General features: G+C 39.8%; 1 protein-coding gene across 2 annotated transcripts in view; it reads left to right on the top strand.

Annotated features, from left to right (window-relative positions):
• The window catches only part of LOC109057367 (multiple epidermal growth factor-like domains protein 10), a 49,521-nt gene that overhangs the window by 11,871 nt on the left and 24,179 nt on the right, over positions 1–13,471 (top strand). For both annotated transcript variants that reach the window (XM_042764729.1, XM_042764728.1), the window contains exons 3-6: positions 152–253; positions 386–486; positions 921–1,013; positions 13,225–13,471. In XM_042764729.1, coding sequence (XP_042620663.1) covers positions 152–253; positions 386–486; positions 921–1,013; positions 13,225–13,471 — 543 coding nt within the window. The remainder of the gene's footprint in view (positions 1–151; positions 254–385; positions 487–920; positions 1,014–13,224) is intronic.

Here is a 13,471-nt window from a genome sequence, read left to right on the forward strand (position 1 = left end):
TTTGTGACAGCCCTGCTGCATTCAGAATGTTTTGGGGTTAAAGAATGAATAAATATCATTGCACCTCACCAGTACGCTCACCCGTTCGATCAGATTTACTACACCAGCTGCGCAGAAGAGTCCTCATAAACCATGTGTGTGTGTTGTTCAGTTACTCAGTGACCGTGCAGGAGTCGTACGCTCACCCGTTCGATCAGATTTACTACACCAGCTGCGCAGACATCCTCAACTGGTTCAAATGCACTCAGCACAGGTGTGTGCGCTTTACAATGCTTTAAAAAAGTTTATTAAGGTGTCATGGAAGCCTTTTTTCATATTTTGTATCAAATTCAGTTATAATAGAATACTGAATAACCTGTACCCGGGGTTTTTCTGCTGTGTTTAGGGTGAGCTACAGAACGGCTTACCGCAGAGGAGAGAAGACCATGCACCGCCGCAAGTCCCAGTGCTGCCCGGGATTCTACCAGAGCAGAGACAGATGTGTTCGTGAGTGTTACTACTGCCGAACCCATCTCGAGAGACAGACAGACAGATCGATGTAGAAGTAGTGCAGCTCAAAGACACTTTCAGTGGGTGTGAAAGGCTCGTTTGTGTTTGACTGTAGTCACATTACTGTTCAGCTCAGGCAAACTTTATCTTTCTACTGTGATTCATGATATCTTCTCCTGACACACCCTCAAACGTTCTCAGCACTGAAGCTTATTTGATAAAACAATGTCCTGCCCAATCCGTCCACGGGTAAAACATATGCGACAGTCACTGGCAGACCTCAGATATCTGATGTTTAATGCAGAGTTGTGAAGAGCAGGATTCAGGGCCGCTGTGATTTCAGTGGATGGGTCTGTGTGTGTGTGTGTGTTTGCTGCTCTCTTTATTGAAGGCCTGAAATCTGAGCAGCCTCTCTCTCGTTTTCTCTGTAGCTCACTGTGCTGAGAAGTGTGTGCACGGCCGCTGCGTGGCCCCCAGCAGCTGTCAGTGTGAGCCGGGCTGGGGAGGGTCCGACTGCTCCAGCGGTGAGTCCTGCAGCTGTGCCCGTCTGTCTCTCTCTGTCCTCTAGTCTCTCGCCTCTTCAAGCATGAATCTATGACAGACCACATCCAGAATGTCATCTGAGCTTTCGCTGCTCTGAGTAGAAAATCATTTGGAGTAGATCCTCAACAATGAAGAATTTTTTTAGCCATGCACTTTTTCTGTTATGAACAAAGGAACACATGATGATAATTAGTGTTTGGACATTAGTTTATACACATACACAGGATTTTGTTGGCTTCTTCAGTGCATATCTTATATATCTCCCTCATCTCTCACACCTGATTCAACTCATCAGCACATTAGTAGAGACTGTAATAGCTGAACTGGGTGTGACTGATGAGGGAAACATGCAAAATGTGCAGTGCTGGGGCTCCTGGACAGGTTTGAGGAGCACTGCGTGAGTCCTCACGGATCAAAACAATCCTTTCCCACAGATCAGTCTTTAGAAAAAACATGGTTCCTTATACAACACTGTGTTTGTGTTTCGGGAGGAGCCTAATCATGGCAGGCATCCCACCGCCTCCCCTTCTCCTCCCCCATTTCCTTCATTTCTCCTTCACACCGTGCAGTCAAAGGGGGGTTGAGCCGTGGGTTCGAGCCTCCTTTGACGACAGCCAGCCAAGTTGGTTTACCATTATCTAGCAGGACTGAATGGGCAGGCGAACTCGTGGACTTTCAGTAAAAGTGTGTTTGCAAAGTTGTGACTGGTTCATAAAAGAGTCCACATTGAAATGTGAAACATAAAGAACAAATAATCCTGCCCTACTCACATGATCAGACACTTCATTGAAAGTAAGCAGCCATGCCAAGGTTAGAATCCTTCAGACAAGATCGAGTGTTTATCTGTGTCTGTGACTGATTTGTTCATCTCTATTAATTTATAGTGCAGTGACTTCTTATATGTCAAAAGTCTAAAATGCTGTGGTGGTTTAATATTCTTTATAATCTGATTTAATGTTGTTTAAGAGCCTACACTGTGTAGAAGTCATTACGTTAAGAGAAATCTAAAACGTAAACATTGTTACGTTTTTACAGCTATAGAAACATAAGATATTTACGAATGCTTTATATCATAAATATATTTAGTTACATATTTGCCATTTTATAGATCTAGTTTAGATCCCTTAAACCTCCCCCCAAAGCTAAAAATAACCAGTTTTCAACAGGTTGAAAATATACTGTGGCAATAATTGTTATTTTTGTTACAATATTAGATTAGATTAAACTTACAAGTACAAGAACAAAGCCAATGAAATGTAGTTAGCATCTAACCAGGAGTGCAAATAACAATATGTATATAACTATGAATGCTATATGTAACTCATCAGAAAGATGAGTGCAATCACACAGCAAACAGAATGAATATCAAGCAATGGTTAAACCGTTACACAAAACTGATTAGAAAAATATTTTTAAAAACATGATTTTGAAAACATAATGTCATCTATCAGAAATAAAATAGAACCAACCAATTAATTGAAATGAAATCAAAATGTATAAAATAAATCAGGACTGGTTAACATTTGTTCATATGTAGTAAATGATTTACATTTTAGATGCCGTCTATATGTCAATATTTTGATTTAGTATCTATGCAAACGTAATTAAATGTTTGTGTGTTGGAACAATGCTTTACATAAAATACTAATTCATAATAACACATATGCCATAAATTCTATCATAACTCCGGTTTAACTGTTCACTGTGGCTCTGACTGAAAGGATAATGGTATAGTGAGACAGGAGAACAAACACAAACCTCATCAGAGTCTCAGACTGCAGAATTTAATGTGAACATTAATAGAAATTAAAATTCTCTCTAAAGCATTACAACAAACAAATGGGAATATATCAGTTGTTGTTGCTGTTTTTTTTTTTCTAAAAGTGCACACTTTTGGACTTAAAGCCTTTATGGAGTTATTTAGTGCAGCCATGTGATTACAAATAAATAGAAGCAGACATGATCGAAGGAATATGTGTCCTCTTTTTTGTGAAATAATTTTAAATTCCAGAATAAATCGTGACTCATGCACTCCTGACTCAAATTTATATATTACTGTTACTATAACATTTTTACTGATCAGACAGTGGTCAGTATGTATGCTGGAGTCTCATATCTTTCAGCAAAGACCAAAAGAAGCAAACCAACAGCTGCTTCTGTCCTCTCGTGTTTATTCAGCTTCCTCTTGCTGGTGAAATGCTGTAGCTCTGTAGCATCGCTGTTGAAGAGTTATTGCTTGTGAAGTGGATGGACTTATTGAAGAGTTAACTGAAGTTATCATGTGCATTGTAAAGTTTAAAGTGGATGTCGTATCAAATGTCAGTAGAGCAGGAAGATTTTAAAAGAAGTTGTTCATTCATAAATCTGTAAGATCTGACCTTAACGCTGTAGAAATACAAACGGAAGCCGTGAACAGGGGCGGAGCTACATAAGTTCTGTAACAAATAAAGATTTGGTCAGAGTATAACAAGTTTGCATTAATAGTTAGAGTAATTGCTACTAACAGTAAACAGTAGATTATTTCAACCCTGATACAGTAGGTTTTGAATACATATAGGCCAAGGGTAGTTATCACATAGTTTTAATGTGTCTTCAAAAATAATCCATAATCCAATTTTTCTGAATATATTTTGTGACAGCCCTGCTGCATTCAGAATGTTTTGGGGTTAAAGAATGAATAAATATCATTGCACCTCACCATATTATTCATATATAGTCTTGTGCTTTGTACTAAGAGAAAAAAATCTGTAAAATGATTTACAAATGTCAAATGTAAAAATGATATGTGATTTTGTTCCATTAACAAAGTTGAAGGATTGAGCGTAACAAGTCGTCACCTGTATTTCTATAGCGCTTTATACAATACTGATCGTGTCAAAGCAGCTTTACAGAGTCAAACAGAAAAATAGTTTTTCAATAATGCAAGAAGACAATAACAGAGTCATTTTCCAGCTAAAGTCAGTTCATTGATGATTCAGTGATTCATCATCCAGTTCAGTTCTCTTCCAATAGTGTCTGTGCAATCAGTCAAGTGTCCCCAACTAAACAAGCCAAAGGAACCAAAACTCCAACAGTGACAGAAATGGAGAAAAAACCTTGGGAGAAACCAGGCTTAGTCGGGGGACCAGTTCTCCTCTGTTCAGATGAAACCAGCACGGTGTGGTTTAATTCCAGGCTGCAACACAGGTGCAGAGGACTCATCTGGTTCCCGTGGTTATTGTGCTGATGGTCTTCACAGGGGATCTGTCTCTGGGGCTCATCTAGTTGACATGGTCTCTGCTTACATTCAGGGCTGTAGAGGTGGTCTCTAGGTGCTGATCCACCATCTGATCTGGATACAGACTGGATCTGGTGGCTACGGTGTCCTCGGAATAAGAGAGAAACAGACTAATATGAGCGTAGATGCCATTCTTCTAACGATGTAACAAGTACATCAGGTGTTATGGAAAGTGTTCCCGGTTCCAGTTTACCTAATTAATGCAGCCTAAAAATCCTTTAACGGATTTGAATTATAGAAATGTGATAGTGTGTTATGTGTAAGCCAGGTTAAAGAGATGGGTTTAATCTAGATTTAAACTGCAAGAGTGTGTCTGCCTCCCGAACAATGTTAGGAAGGTTATTCCAGAGTTTGGGCGCTAAATAGGAAAAGGATCTGCTGCCCGCAGTTGACTTTGATATTCTGGGTATTATCAAATTGCCAGAGTTTTGAGAACGGAGCGGACGTGGAGGACTATAATGTAACAAGAGCTAATTCAAATACTGAGGTGCTAAACCATTCAGGGCTTTATAAGTAATAAGCAAGATTTTAAAATCTATATGATGTTTGATAGGGAGCCAGTGCAGTGTTGACAGGACCGGGCTAATATGATCATACTTCCTGGTTCTAGTAAGAACTACCTGCTTGAGTTTGTTTACTAAGCGTGCAGAACAACCACCCAATAAAGCATTACAAAAATCTAACCTTGAGGCCATAAACGCATAGAGTAACATTTCTGCATTTGACATTGAGAGCATAGGTCGTAATTTAGATATATTTTTAAGATGGAAAAATGCAGTTTAACAAATGCTAGAAACGTGGCTTTCTAATGAAAAATTGCTATCAAATAGTACACCTAGGTTCCTAACTGATGATGAAGAATTGATAGAGCAGCCATCAAGTCTTAGACAGTGTTCTAGGTTATTACATGCAGAGCTTTTAGGTCCTATAATTATCACCTCTGTTTTTTCAGAATTTAGCAGTAAGAAATTACTCATTATCCAGTTTTTTATATCGACTATGCATTCCATTAGTTTTTCTAATTTGTAGGTTTCATTGGGCCACAAAGAAATATAGAGCTGAGTATCATCAGCATAACAGTGAAAGCTAACACCGTGTTTCCTGATGATATCTCCCAAGGGTAACATGTAAAGCGGTAAGAGTAACGGCCCTAGTACTGAGCCTTGAGGTACTCCATACTGAACTTGTGATCGATATGATACCTAGTCATCTTTATTTATATAGCGCTTTAAACAAAAAAGATTGCGTCAAAGCAACTTAACAACATTAATTAGGAAAACAGTGTCAATAATTCAAAATGACAGTTAAAGGCAGTTCCTCATTGAATTCAGTGATGTCATCATGCAGCTCAGTTCAGTTTAAATAGTATCTGTGCAATAATTTGCAATCAAGTCAACGATATCGCTGTAAATGAAGTGTCCCCAACTAAGCAAGCCAGAGGCGACAGCGGCAAGGAACCAAAACTCCATCAGTGACAGAATGGAGAAAGAACCTTGTGAGAAACCAGGCTCAGTCGGGGTGCCAGTTCTCCTCTGACCAGATGAAACCAGCAGTTCAATTCCAGGCTGCAGCAAAGTCAGATTGTGCAGAAGAATCATCTGTTTCCTGTGGTCTTGTCCCGGTGGTTGTCTGAGACAAGGTCTTTACAGGGGATCTGTCTCTGGGGCTCTAGTCCTGGTCTCCGCTGTCTTTCAGGGCTGTAGAGGTCCTTTCTAGGTGCTGATCCACCATCTGGGCTGGATACATACTGGATGCGGGGGACTGCAGTGACCCTCTGACCTGGATACAGACTGGATCTGGTGGCTACGGTGTCCTCGGAATAAGAGAGAAACAGACTAATATGAGCGTAGATGCCATTCTTCTAACGATGTAGCAAGTACATCGGGTGTTATGGGAAGTGTTCCAGGTTCCTGTTTACCTAATTAATGCAGCCTAAAAATCCTTTAACGGATTTGGATAATAGAAGTGTATTAGTATGTTATGTGTAAACCAGGTTAAAGAGATGGGTCTTTAATCTAGATTTAAACTGCAAGAGTGTGTCTGCCTCCCGAACAATGTTAGGAAGGTTATTCCAGAGTTTAGGCGCTAAATAGGAGAAGGATCTGCCGCCCGCAGTTGACTTTGATATTCTAGGTATTATCAAATTGCCAGAGTTTTGAGAACACAGCGGACGTGGAGGACTATAATGTAACAAGAGCTCGTTCAAATACTGAGGTGCTAAACCATTCAGGGCTTTATAAGTAATAAGCAAGATTTTAAAATCTATACGATGTTTGATAGGGAGCCAGTGCAGTGTTGACAGAACCGGGCTAATATGATCATACTTCCTGGTTCTAGTAAGAACTCTAGCTGCTGCATTTTGGACTAACTGGAGTTTGTTTACTAAGCGTGCAGAACAACCACCCAATAGAGCATTACAATAGTCTAACCTTGAGGTCATAAACGCATGGATTAAGCATTTCTGCATTTGACATTGAGAGCATAGGCCGTAATTTAGATATATTTTTGAGATGGAAAAATGCAGTTTTACAAATGCTAGAAAAGTGGCTTTCTAAGGAAGGGTTGCTATCAAATAGCACACCTAGCTTCCTAACTGATGACGAAGAATTGGCAGAGCAGCCATCAAGGCTTAGACAACGTTCTAGGTCATTACATGCAGAGCTTTTAGGCCCTATAATTAACACCTCTGTTTTTTCAGAATTTAGCAGTAAGAAATTACTTGTCATCCAGTTTTTTATATCGACTATGCATTCCGTTAGTTTTTCAAATTGGTATGTTTCGCCGGGCCACGAAGAAATATACTGAGCTGAGTATCATCAGCATAACAGTGAAAGCTAACACCGTGTTTCCTGATGATATCTCCCAAGGGTAACATGTAAAGCGTGAAGAGTAACGGCCCTAGTACTGAGCCTTGATGTACTCCATACTGCACTTGTGATCGAAATGATACCTCTTCATTCACTGCTACGAATTGATGGCGGTCATATAAGTACGATTTAAACCATGCTAATGCACTTCCATTAATGCCAACAAAGTGTTTTAATCTATGCAAAAGAATAGTGTGGTCAATAGTGTCGAAAGCAGCACTAAGATACAATAGCACTAATAGAGAGATACAACCACGATCAGAAGATAAGAGCAGGTCATTTGTAACTCTAAGGAGAGCAGTCTCAGTACTATGATACGGTCTAAATCCTGACTGGAAATCCTCACAGATGCCATTTTTCTCTAAGAAGGAATATCATTGTGAGAATACTACCTTTTCTAGTATCTTGGACAGAAAAGGGAGATTCGAGATCGGTCTATAATTAACTAGTTCTTTGGGGTCAAGTTGTGGTTTTTTGATGAGAGGCTTAATAACAGCCAGTTTGAAGGTTTTGGGGACATACCCTAATAACAATGAGGAATTAATAATAGTCAGAAGAGGATCTATGAGTTCTGGAAGCACCTCCTTTAGGAGCTTAGATGGAATAGGGTCTAACATACATGTTGTTGGTTTAGATGATTTAACAAGTTTATACAATTCTTCCTCTCCTATAGTAGAGAATGAGTGGAACTGTTCCTCAGAGGATCTATAGTGAACTGTCAACTATACCTCTTCATTCACTGCTACGAATTGATGATGGTCAGAAGTACGATTTGAACCATGCCAAAACACGTTCTCTTATTCCAACATAATTTCCTAGTCTGTTCAAAAGAATGTTGTGGTCAGTAGTGTCAAACACAGTACTAAGATCCAGTAATACTAATAGAGAAATACAACCACGATCAGATGATAAGAGCAGGTCATTTGTGACTGATGAGAGCAGTCTCAGTACTATGATACGGTCTAAATCAGTGGTCGGCAACAGGCCGCCCGCAGGCCAAAACTGACCCGCCAACAATAATATCTGGCCCGCGGCCGCAGGCAGATTATTTTGATAGCATCTGGTTCTGAAATAGATATGTCATGACAGCAACAGTTACTCACAATCAGAGTATGTGAGTAGAGTGTAGCGGTGTGATTTTGAATGGAGTGAGGAGCGGAATTTTTTTGAAAGTCAGCGCTTCGTGCTCTTCACTTGCACCAAGAGTGCACCACCACGCCAATGAGCCATCATATAACTGCATATTTAGCAAGAATTCACATGTTAAACATATTTAGCTAGCTTGCTAGAGACAGATTACTCAAATCAGAAAGAATGTGAAGGCTATGATTATGGTGATGGACATGAGCGGGAAGTTATAGTTCTCAAGGAATTTGTTTGTTCCTTCTAGATAGCCTGGATGATTTAAACAAGTACTATAACATGCAATCGCTCTCTCAATAATGTATTAAAAAAATTAACTTAATCTGTATCTGATTTTGAATGAGCAGAAATATGTAAAAAATGCATCGATCCGTAGGTAAAATAACCGTAGGTTAATAAAATTGAGTTATTTTCATCACAAAAAAAATTTACACCGCAAAAAGCAGCAATTATACCTTTTAATGCTGACAACCATGTTATAAGCTTGTCATGTGGTAGGAAAAAAGTTTGCACACTAGTGTTCCAATAAGCCACGTTTAAACTCTCATTATTTGATTTATTTTATTTTTTAATATGTTATGAACAGAACAGTGATATTTCAAACATACTGAAATACTTTAGCTGCAGAGTGAAGGGTGAAGGAGGAGCGGTGTTTCTGATTTCAGTGAGCGAGGAGTGGAGCTGAAGCAGAGTGATTATTAAGTGCTCGGAGCGCGGAGGGAAATTGTTGATGCTTCACTCCGCTCACCTACTCTGCTGGACACCGCCACACAAATGTGGTTTATTGTTAATGACTGTCCTCCCACAGAATCTAACACAGAAAGCTCACTACCAGTTACAAAAGACACAAAAGGTAACAGAAGGTTACAAAAGGTAACAGTCTGTCACAGACAATTCTAGGTGCATTTTTCATCTTTTTTTTATTATCCTCTGACTATGTTCTGGGCCGCCAACTAGAGGCGAATTTGTTTTTTGGCCTGATGCCAAACTTACTTGCCGACCCCTGGTCTAAATCCTGACTGGAAATTCTCAGAGATACTATTTCTCTCTTAGAAGGAACATAGCTGAGAGGATACTGCAAGCACAATGTAAATGTAAACATAATAAAATACTTATAAAGACTGTTATAGAAACGTACCTATGTTTTAGCCTTGAAGTCAAAAGACTTTTGTAACATCACTCTCTTGAATGTGATATCAGAAATCCATGTATTACATGTAGAGGAGGAAACGTCATGATACAGGAAACGCATCATGAATCAGATCACACAAATCAACTCCTATTGCAATGAAAATCAATTATTACAAACTTTTTGCATTACATACTAAACATAGTTCAGTGGTAAGTAAGTTAAGGGATCTTGAATGATCTGGATGTGTTATCAGGAGTCTGGACGTTCAGCTCTTGTTGTTATGTCTGAGTCTCTGAACACGCTCGGCTGCTCAGCATTAGTTTACCACTGCTTTTCTTAGTCCTGGTTTTATTATAGTGGATTATGAAGAAGGATTTGGCAGCATGGTTGCAGTCAGCTGTGATACGACTTTAATTTGTCTGAAGACTCATTGTATCTGGCCTTTCCGGGCCACAAGATGACAACAAAACACCCTGCACTGAATTAAGGCTGAAGGAAGAAAGGCCTTTTCTTCATCAAAACAAAGAGAAGGCACTGATTGGCCAGAAACACAGGAAATGACCTCAGGGCAGAGCTCATGTGATGCCAGATGTAGGCCGGTGCAGCACAATAACACAACATGCTCAAATACATGTCTTTCATTCAGATTCATATATATATATATATATATATATATATATATATATATATATATGCCATATATTGTGTGTGTGTGTGTGTGTGTTTGTGTGTGTCATGACATGTACATGCCATATATATGTCATATATATGTGTCAAAAATTAGTTAAATACCCAGCACTACCGTTTTAAATGATCTGTTCCTATGCAGTTATTCTTTAGCTTGCAGAAATTCTGACCATAATGAATGTACACATCAACCGAAACAATATGTATTGTGAAAAGTGTAATGCAAATAAATGTGACTTGACCCTGTTTGTTGATTAGAGGGACACTGGTCTGAATCGTGTGGAGGCTGGAGCTCAGAGCATCTGCTGTGATGGTTTGAGTTTCAGTCTCTGATGAAGCCCACAGTGACACACTTACATCTTCACAGCTAATTCTGTGCTGCTCTTTATGTGTGGATTGGTGTGAAAGTGTCTTAAGTGATTTATGTTGTAAAATGAGGGTGAGCGTCTGTATGAGAGAGTACTGAATGCACAGACACTTTGATGCTTCTATATCTAGGCAGTGATGTTCTCATTGTCTCATCATCTCAATCAAAATCAGACACTAGGAGACATCACCTGAATACTGTGCTCTGTGTGCTGTGGTGTTTTTGATGCTCATCTGCTGAAAGCATGCTTCAAACACCTGTGATCCTGAAGTATTTGAGACATTCGGTTAAAGCATAAAGGTTTTTACATTCCAGCAAATGAAAGGAATTTTTCATGGACTTTCGACTGCTGTGAAGCGTGAGCTGGTAATGGATGAGCGGCACAGAGGATACTAAACAGAGTGAATATGGACAGCCTTCATGTCTGCTCAGTGAACCGGGTCACGTTTTAACTCTAATTAGCCTGAAGAAACATTATGGAGGTTTCAATGAGGTCATGTGGAAGACATTCAGAAGCACAGTATGACCTAAAGAAGTTAAACACTGATATATTCACGTCAAAGTCTCAGAGATGATTGATTACTGTTTGTCTTATTTGAACTCAAGCTCCGTGGTGAATTAGGGTGGTGTGAGACACCGAAGCTCTGATCAAATCAGTACAAAACAGTACAAATATTGTCTCAGAATACCCTCAAAATACTCTGGACATGACACTGGTTTTCCACGGTCTTGAAAAGGCCTGGAAGTAATAGGGATTTTCCAGCCCTGATGGTAAATTCTATCTTAAAACTCATAGTACAGTGAGATAGTTTGAAGCACACAAGTCCTGTACTTCCTGAACCCTGATAATACACCATCATACATCTAATACATAACACACAATCATACACCAGAAACAATGGGTGTACAATATACTTATGTGTCAGGGATCTGGAAAGAGAACCCAATCGCAGAGTGAGTGAGGTGAGTGAATCAACAGCAGGAACAGAGATGAGGCAGCTAGGGAAGAGCGCTGGCAGATGAGCTGCAGAGAAAGCAGCTAGACCGGGCAGATGGGGAAGACCAAGCAAGACACCATAAAGCTGAGTTCAGATACTTGATGACCGCAGACTCTGAAGCAGACCAGGTGCCAGGACGAAGAAACCAGCCGGCAGGAACTCTAACAAAACCAGTCAGGACAAAGCTCCACAAGAACACAAATCTAAAAGAACTGATAAAAACTAAAGTAAAAAAGGGAATAATTACTAATTAAACTAACACCAATAACTAAAAAAAAAAAATTATATATACATATATATATATATATATATATACATATATATATATATATATATATATATGTGTGTGTGTGTGTGTGTGTGTGTGTGTGTGTGTGTGTGTGTAAGGGAAACAGTCAATTTAGCTCAAAGGGAATCATTTACACAAGATACTTCTCTTTTCAATATAAATAAGGCTTTATTAGATAAATCTAAGACATATAAACTAATCTAACACATAAGCACACGCACTCACACATTCACACAAGTTGCAGGAAGATAGAAAGTTAGGAAAGAATGAGTTTAAGAGAATGAAAATGTGAAATCCCAAGTTTACAGCAATACGTGAAATTGCATAGACATGAACAACCATCAGTCACTTAATTAACACTCGCATTGAGTTCCTCAATGAGGTTAAAATTATATTAGATAACACCAGTACAGATGTGAGTCTGGAGGTACGTTACTTGTGATGCCTGTGTAACGGGGTTCCCTTTGTTGTCGCTGAAAGGGGGTTTCCCGAGGTTGCTGATTGGCTGGAAGTTCAGTAGTCGTTGAAGTGACGTCTTGGGAAGCCCGTGGTTGGGCGTTGGCTGAAGATGCGGAGTTGTGGGCTGGCTGAAGTTGAACGGGCACTCGAGGTCAGACTCTGAGACACGGCGTTACAAAACTTCACTCAGAACACGAAACTCTCAAACGGAAAAGAAAAACTAAAGTAAAAGAACAGAAGTAAAGTTTGACGAGACTAGGTGGTGTTTCTTCTCATCGTGGCTAAGTAGCAGCAGGCGTGCAGGCCGAAGCACGCTGGAACCGCGCTCAGAGAATGTCAAAAGTGATGACTAAAGGCATGGCTAAGAGCAAAAGCTAAAGCCAAAACTAAAAGCAAAATTTGATGAGTCCCTTTTTATGTGCATTATGTGTCTGTTTTTGAGAGACTTGAGTTAAGAGTTGCTCTGCCACATTCCTGAGCGCCGTAAACCTAGTGTCATCAGATAGTGTATCAGAGGCCTGTTCTGCCCTTTTTGAGGTGATAGTTGCATTTTGGGGGAAGGATCCATAAACCCTTTGGTTAGATGAGGAGGTGTTAGATATTATTTGTTAAATATAACAAATAGTTGTGTGTCTGATTGGTCCAAACGCTACACAACAGTAAATGATATAAATACATTTCAGTAAGTCAGTTGTTAAGTTAGTAAGTTAATCGTTTAAAATGTATTTAGTTTACTATAAACAATTGTTTTATGTATTTTTACTGATTATTTTCTACAAATTTCTACATTCAAATTTCAAAGATTCAAAAATCCCCCTCTTTGTTTTTAACAAATCTCATCCTGGCTACACTGATGTTACCAGGATACAAAATCACAGCCGAACTCTCGTGGTTTTCATTGCTTTATTTTCCACACTGCAGGATTTACTGTGTCTGGTATGGAAGTGAAATGCAGCTTTGTGTGTTTGTGCAGCATGTGACGGTGATCACTGGGGTCCGCACTGCAGCAGCCGCTGTCAGTGTCAGAACGAGGCGCTGTGTAACCCCATCACCGGAGCCTGCCTCTGTGCGCCCGGGTACCGCGGCTGGCGCTGCGAGGATCTCTGCGAGCGCTCCACCTACGGACACGGCTGCCAGCAGAGGTGCTTGTGCCAGAACAACGCCACGTGCCACCACGTCACCGGAGAGTGCGTTTGCAGCCCTGGATACACGGGAGCGTT

Source organism: Cyprinus carpio, chromosome A10 (genome assembly GCF_018340385.1).
Source record: "Cyprinus carpio isolate SPL01 chromosome A10, ASM1834038v1, whole genome shotgun sequence".
NCBI classification, from domain to species: Eukaryota; Metazoa; Chordata; class Actinopteri; order Cypriniformes; family Cyprinidae; genus Cyprinus; species Cyprinus carpio.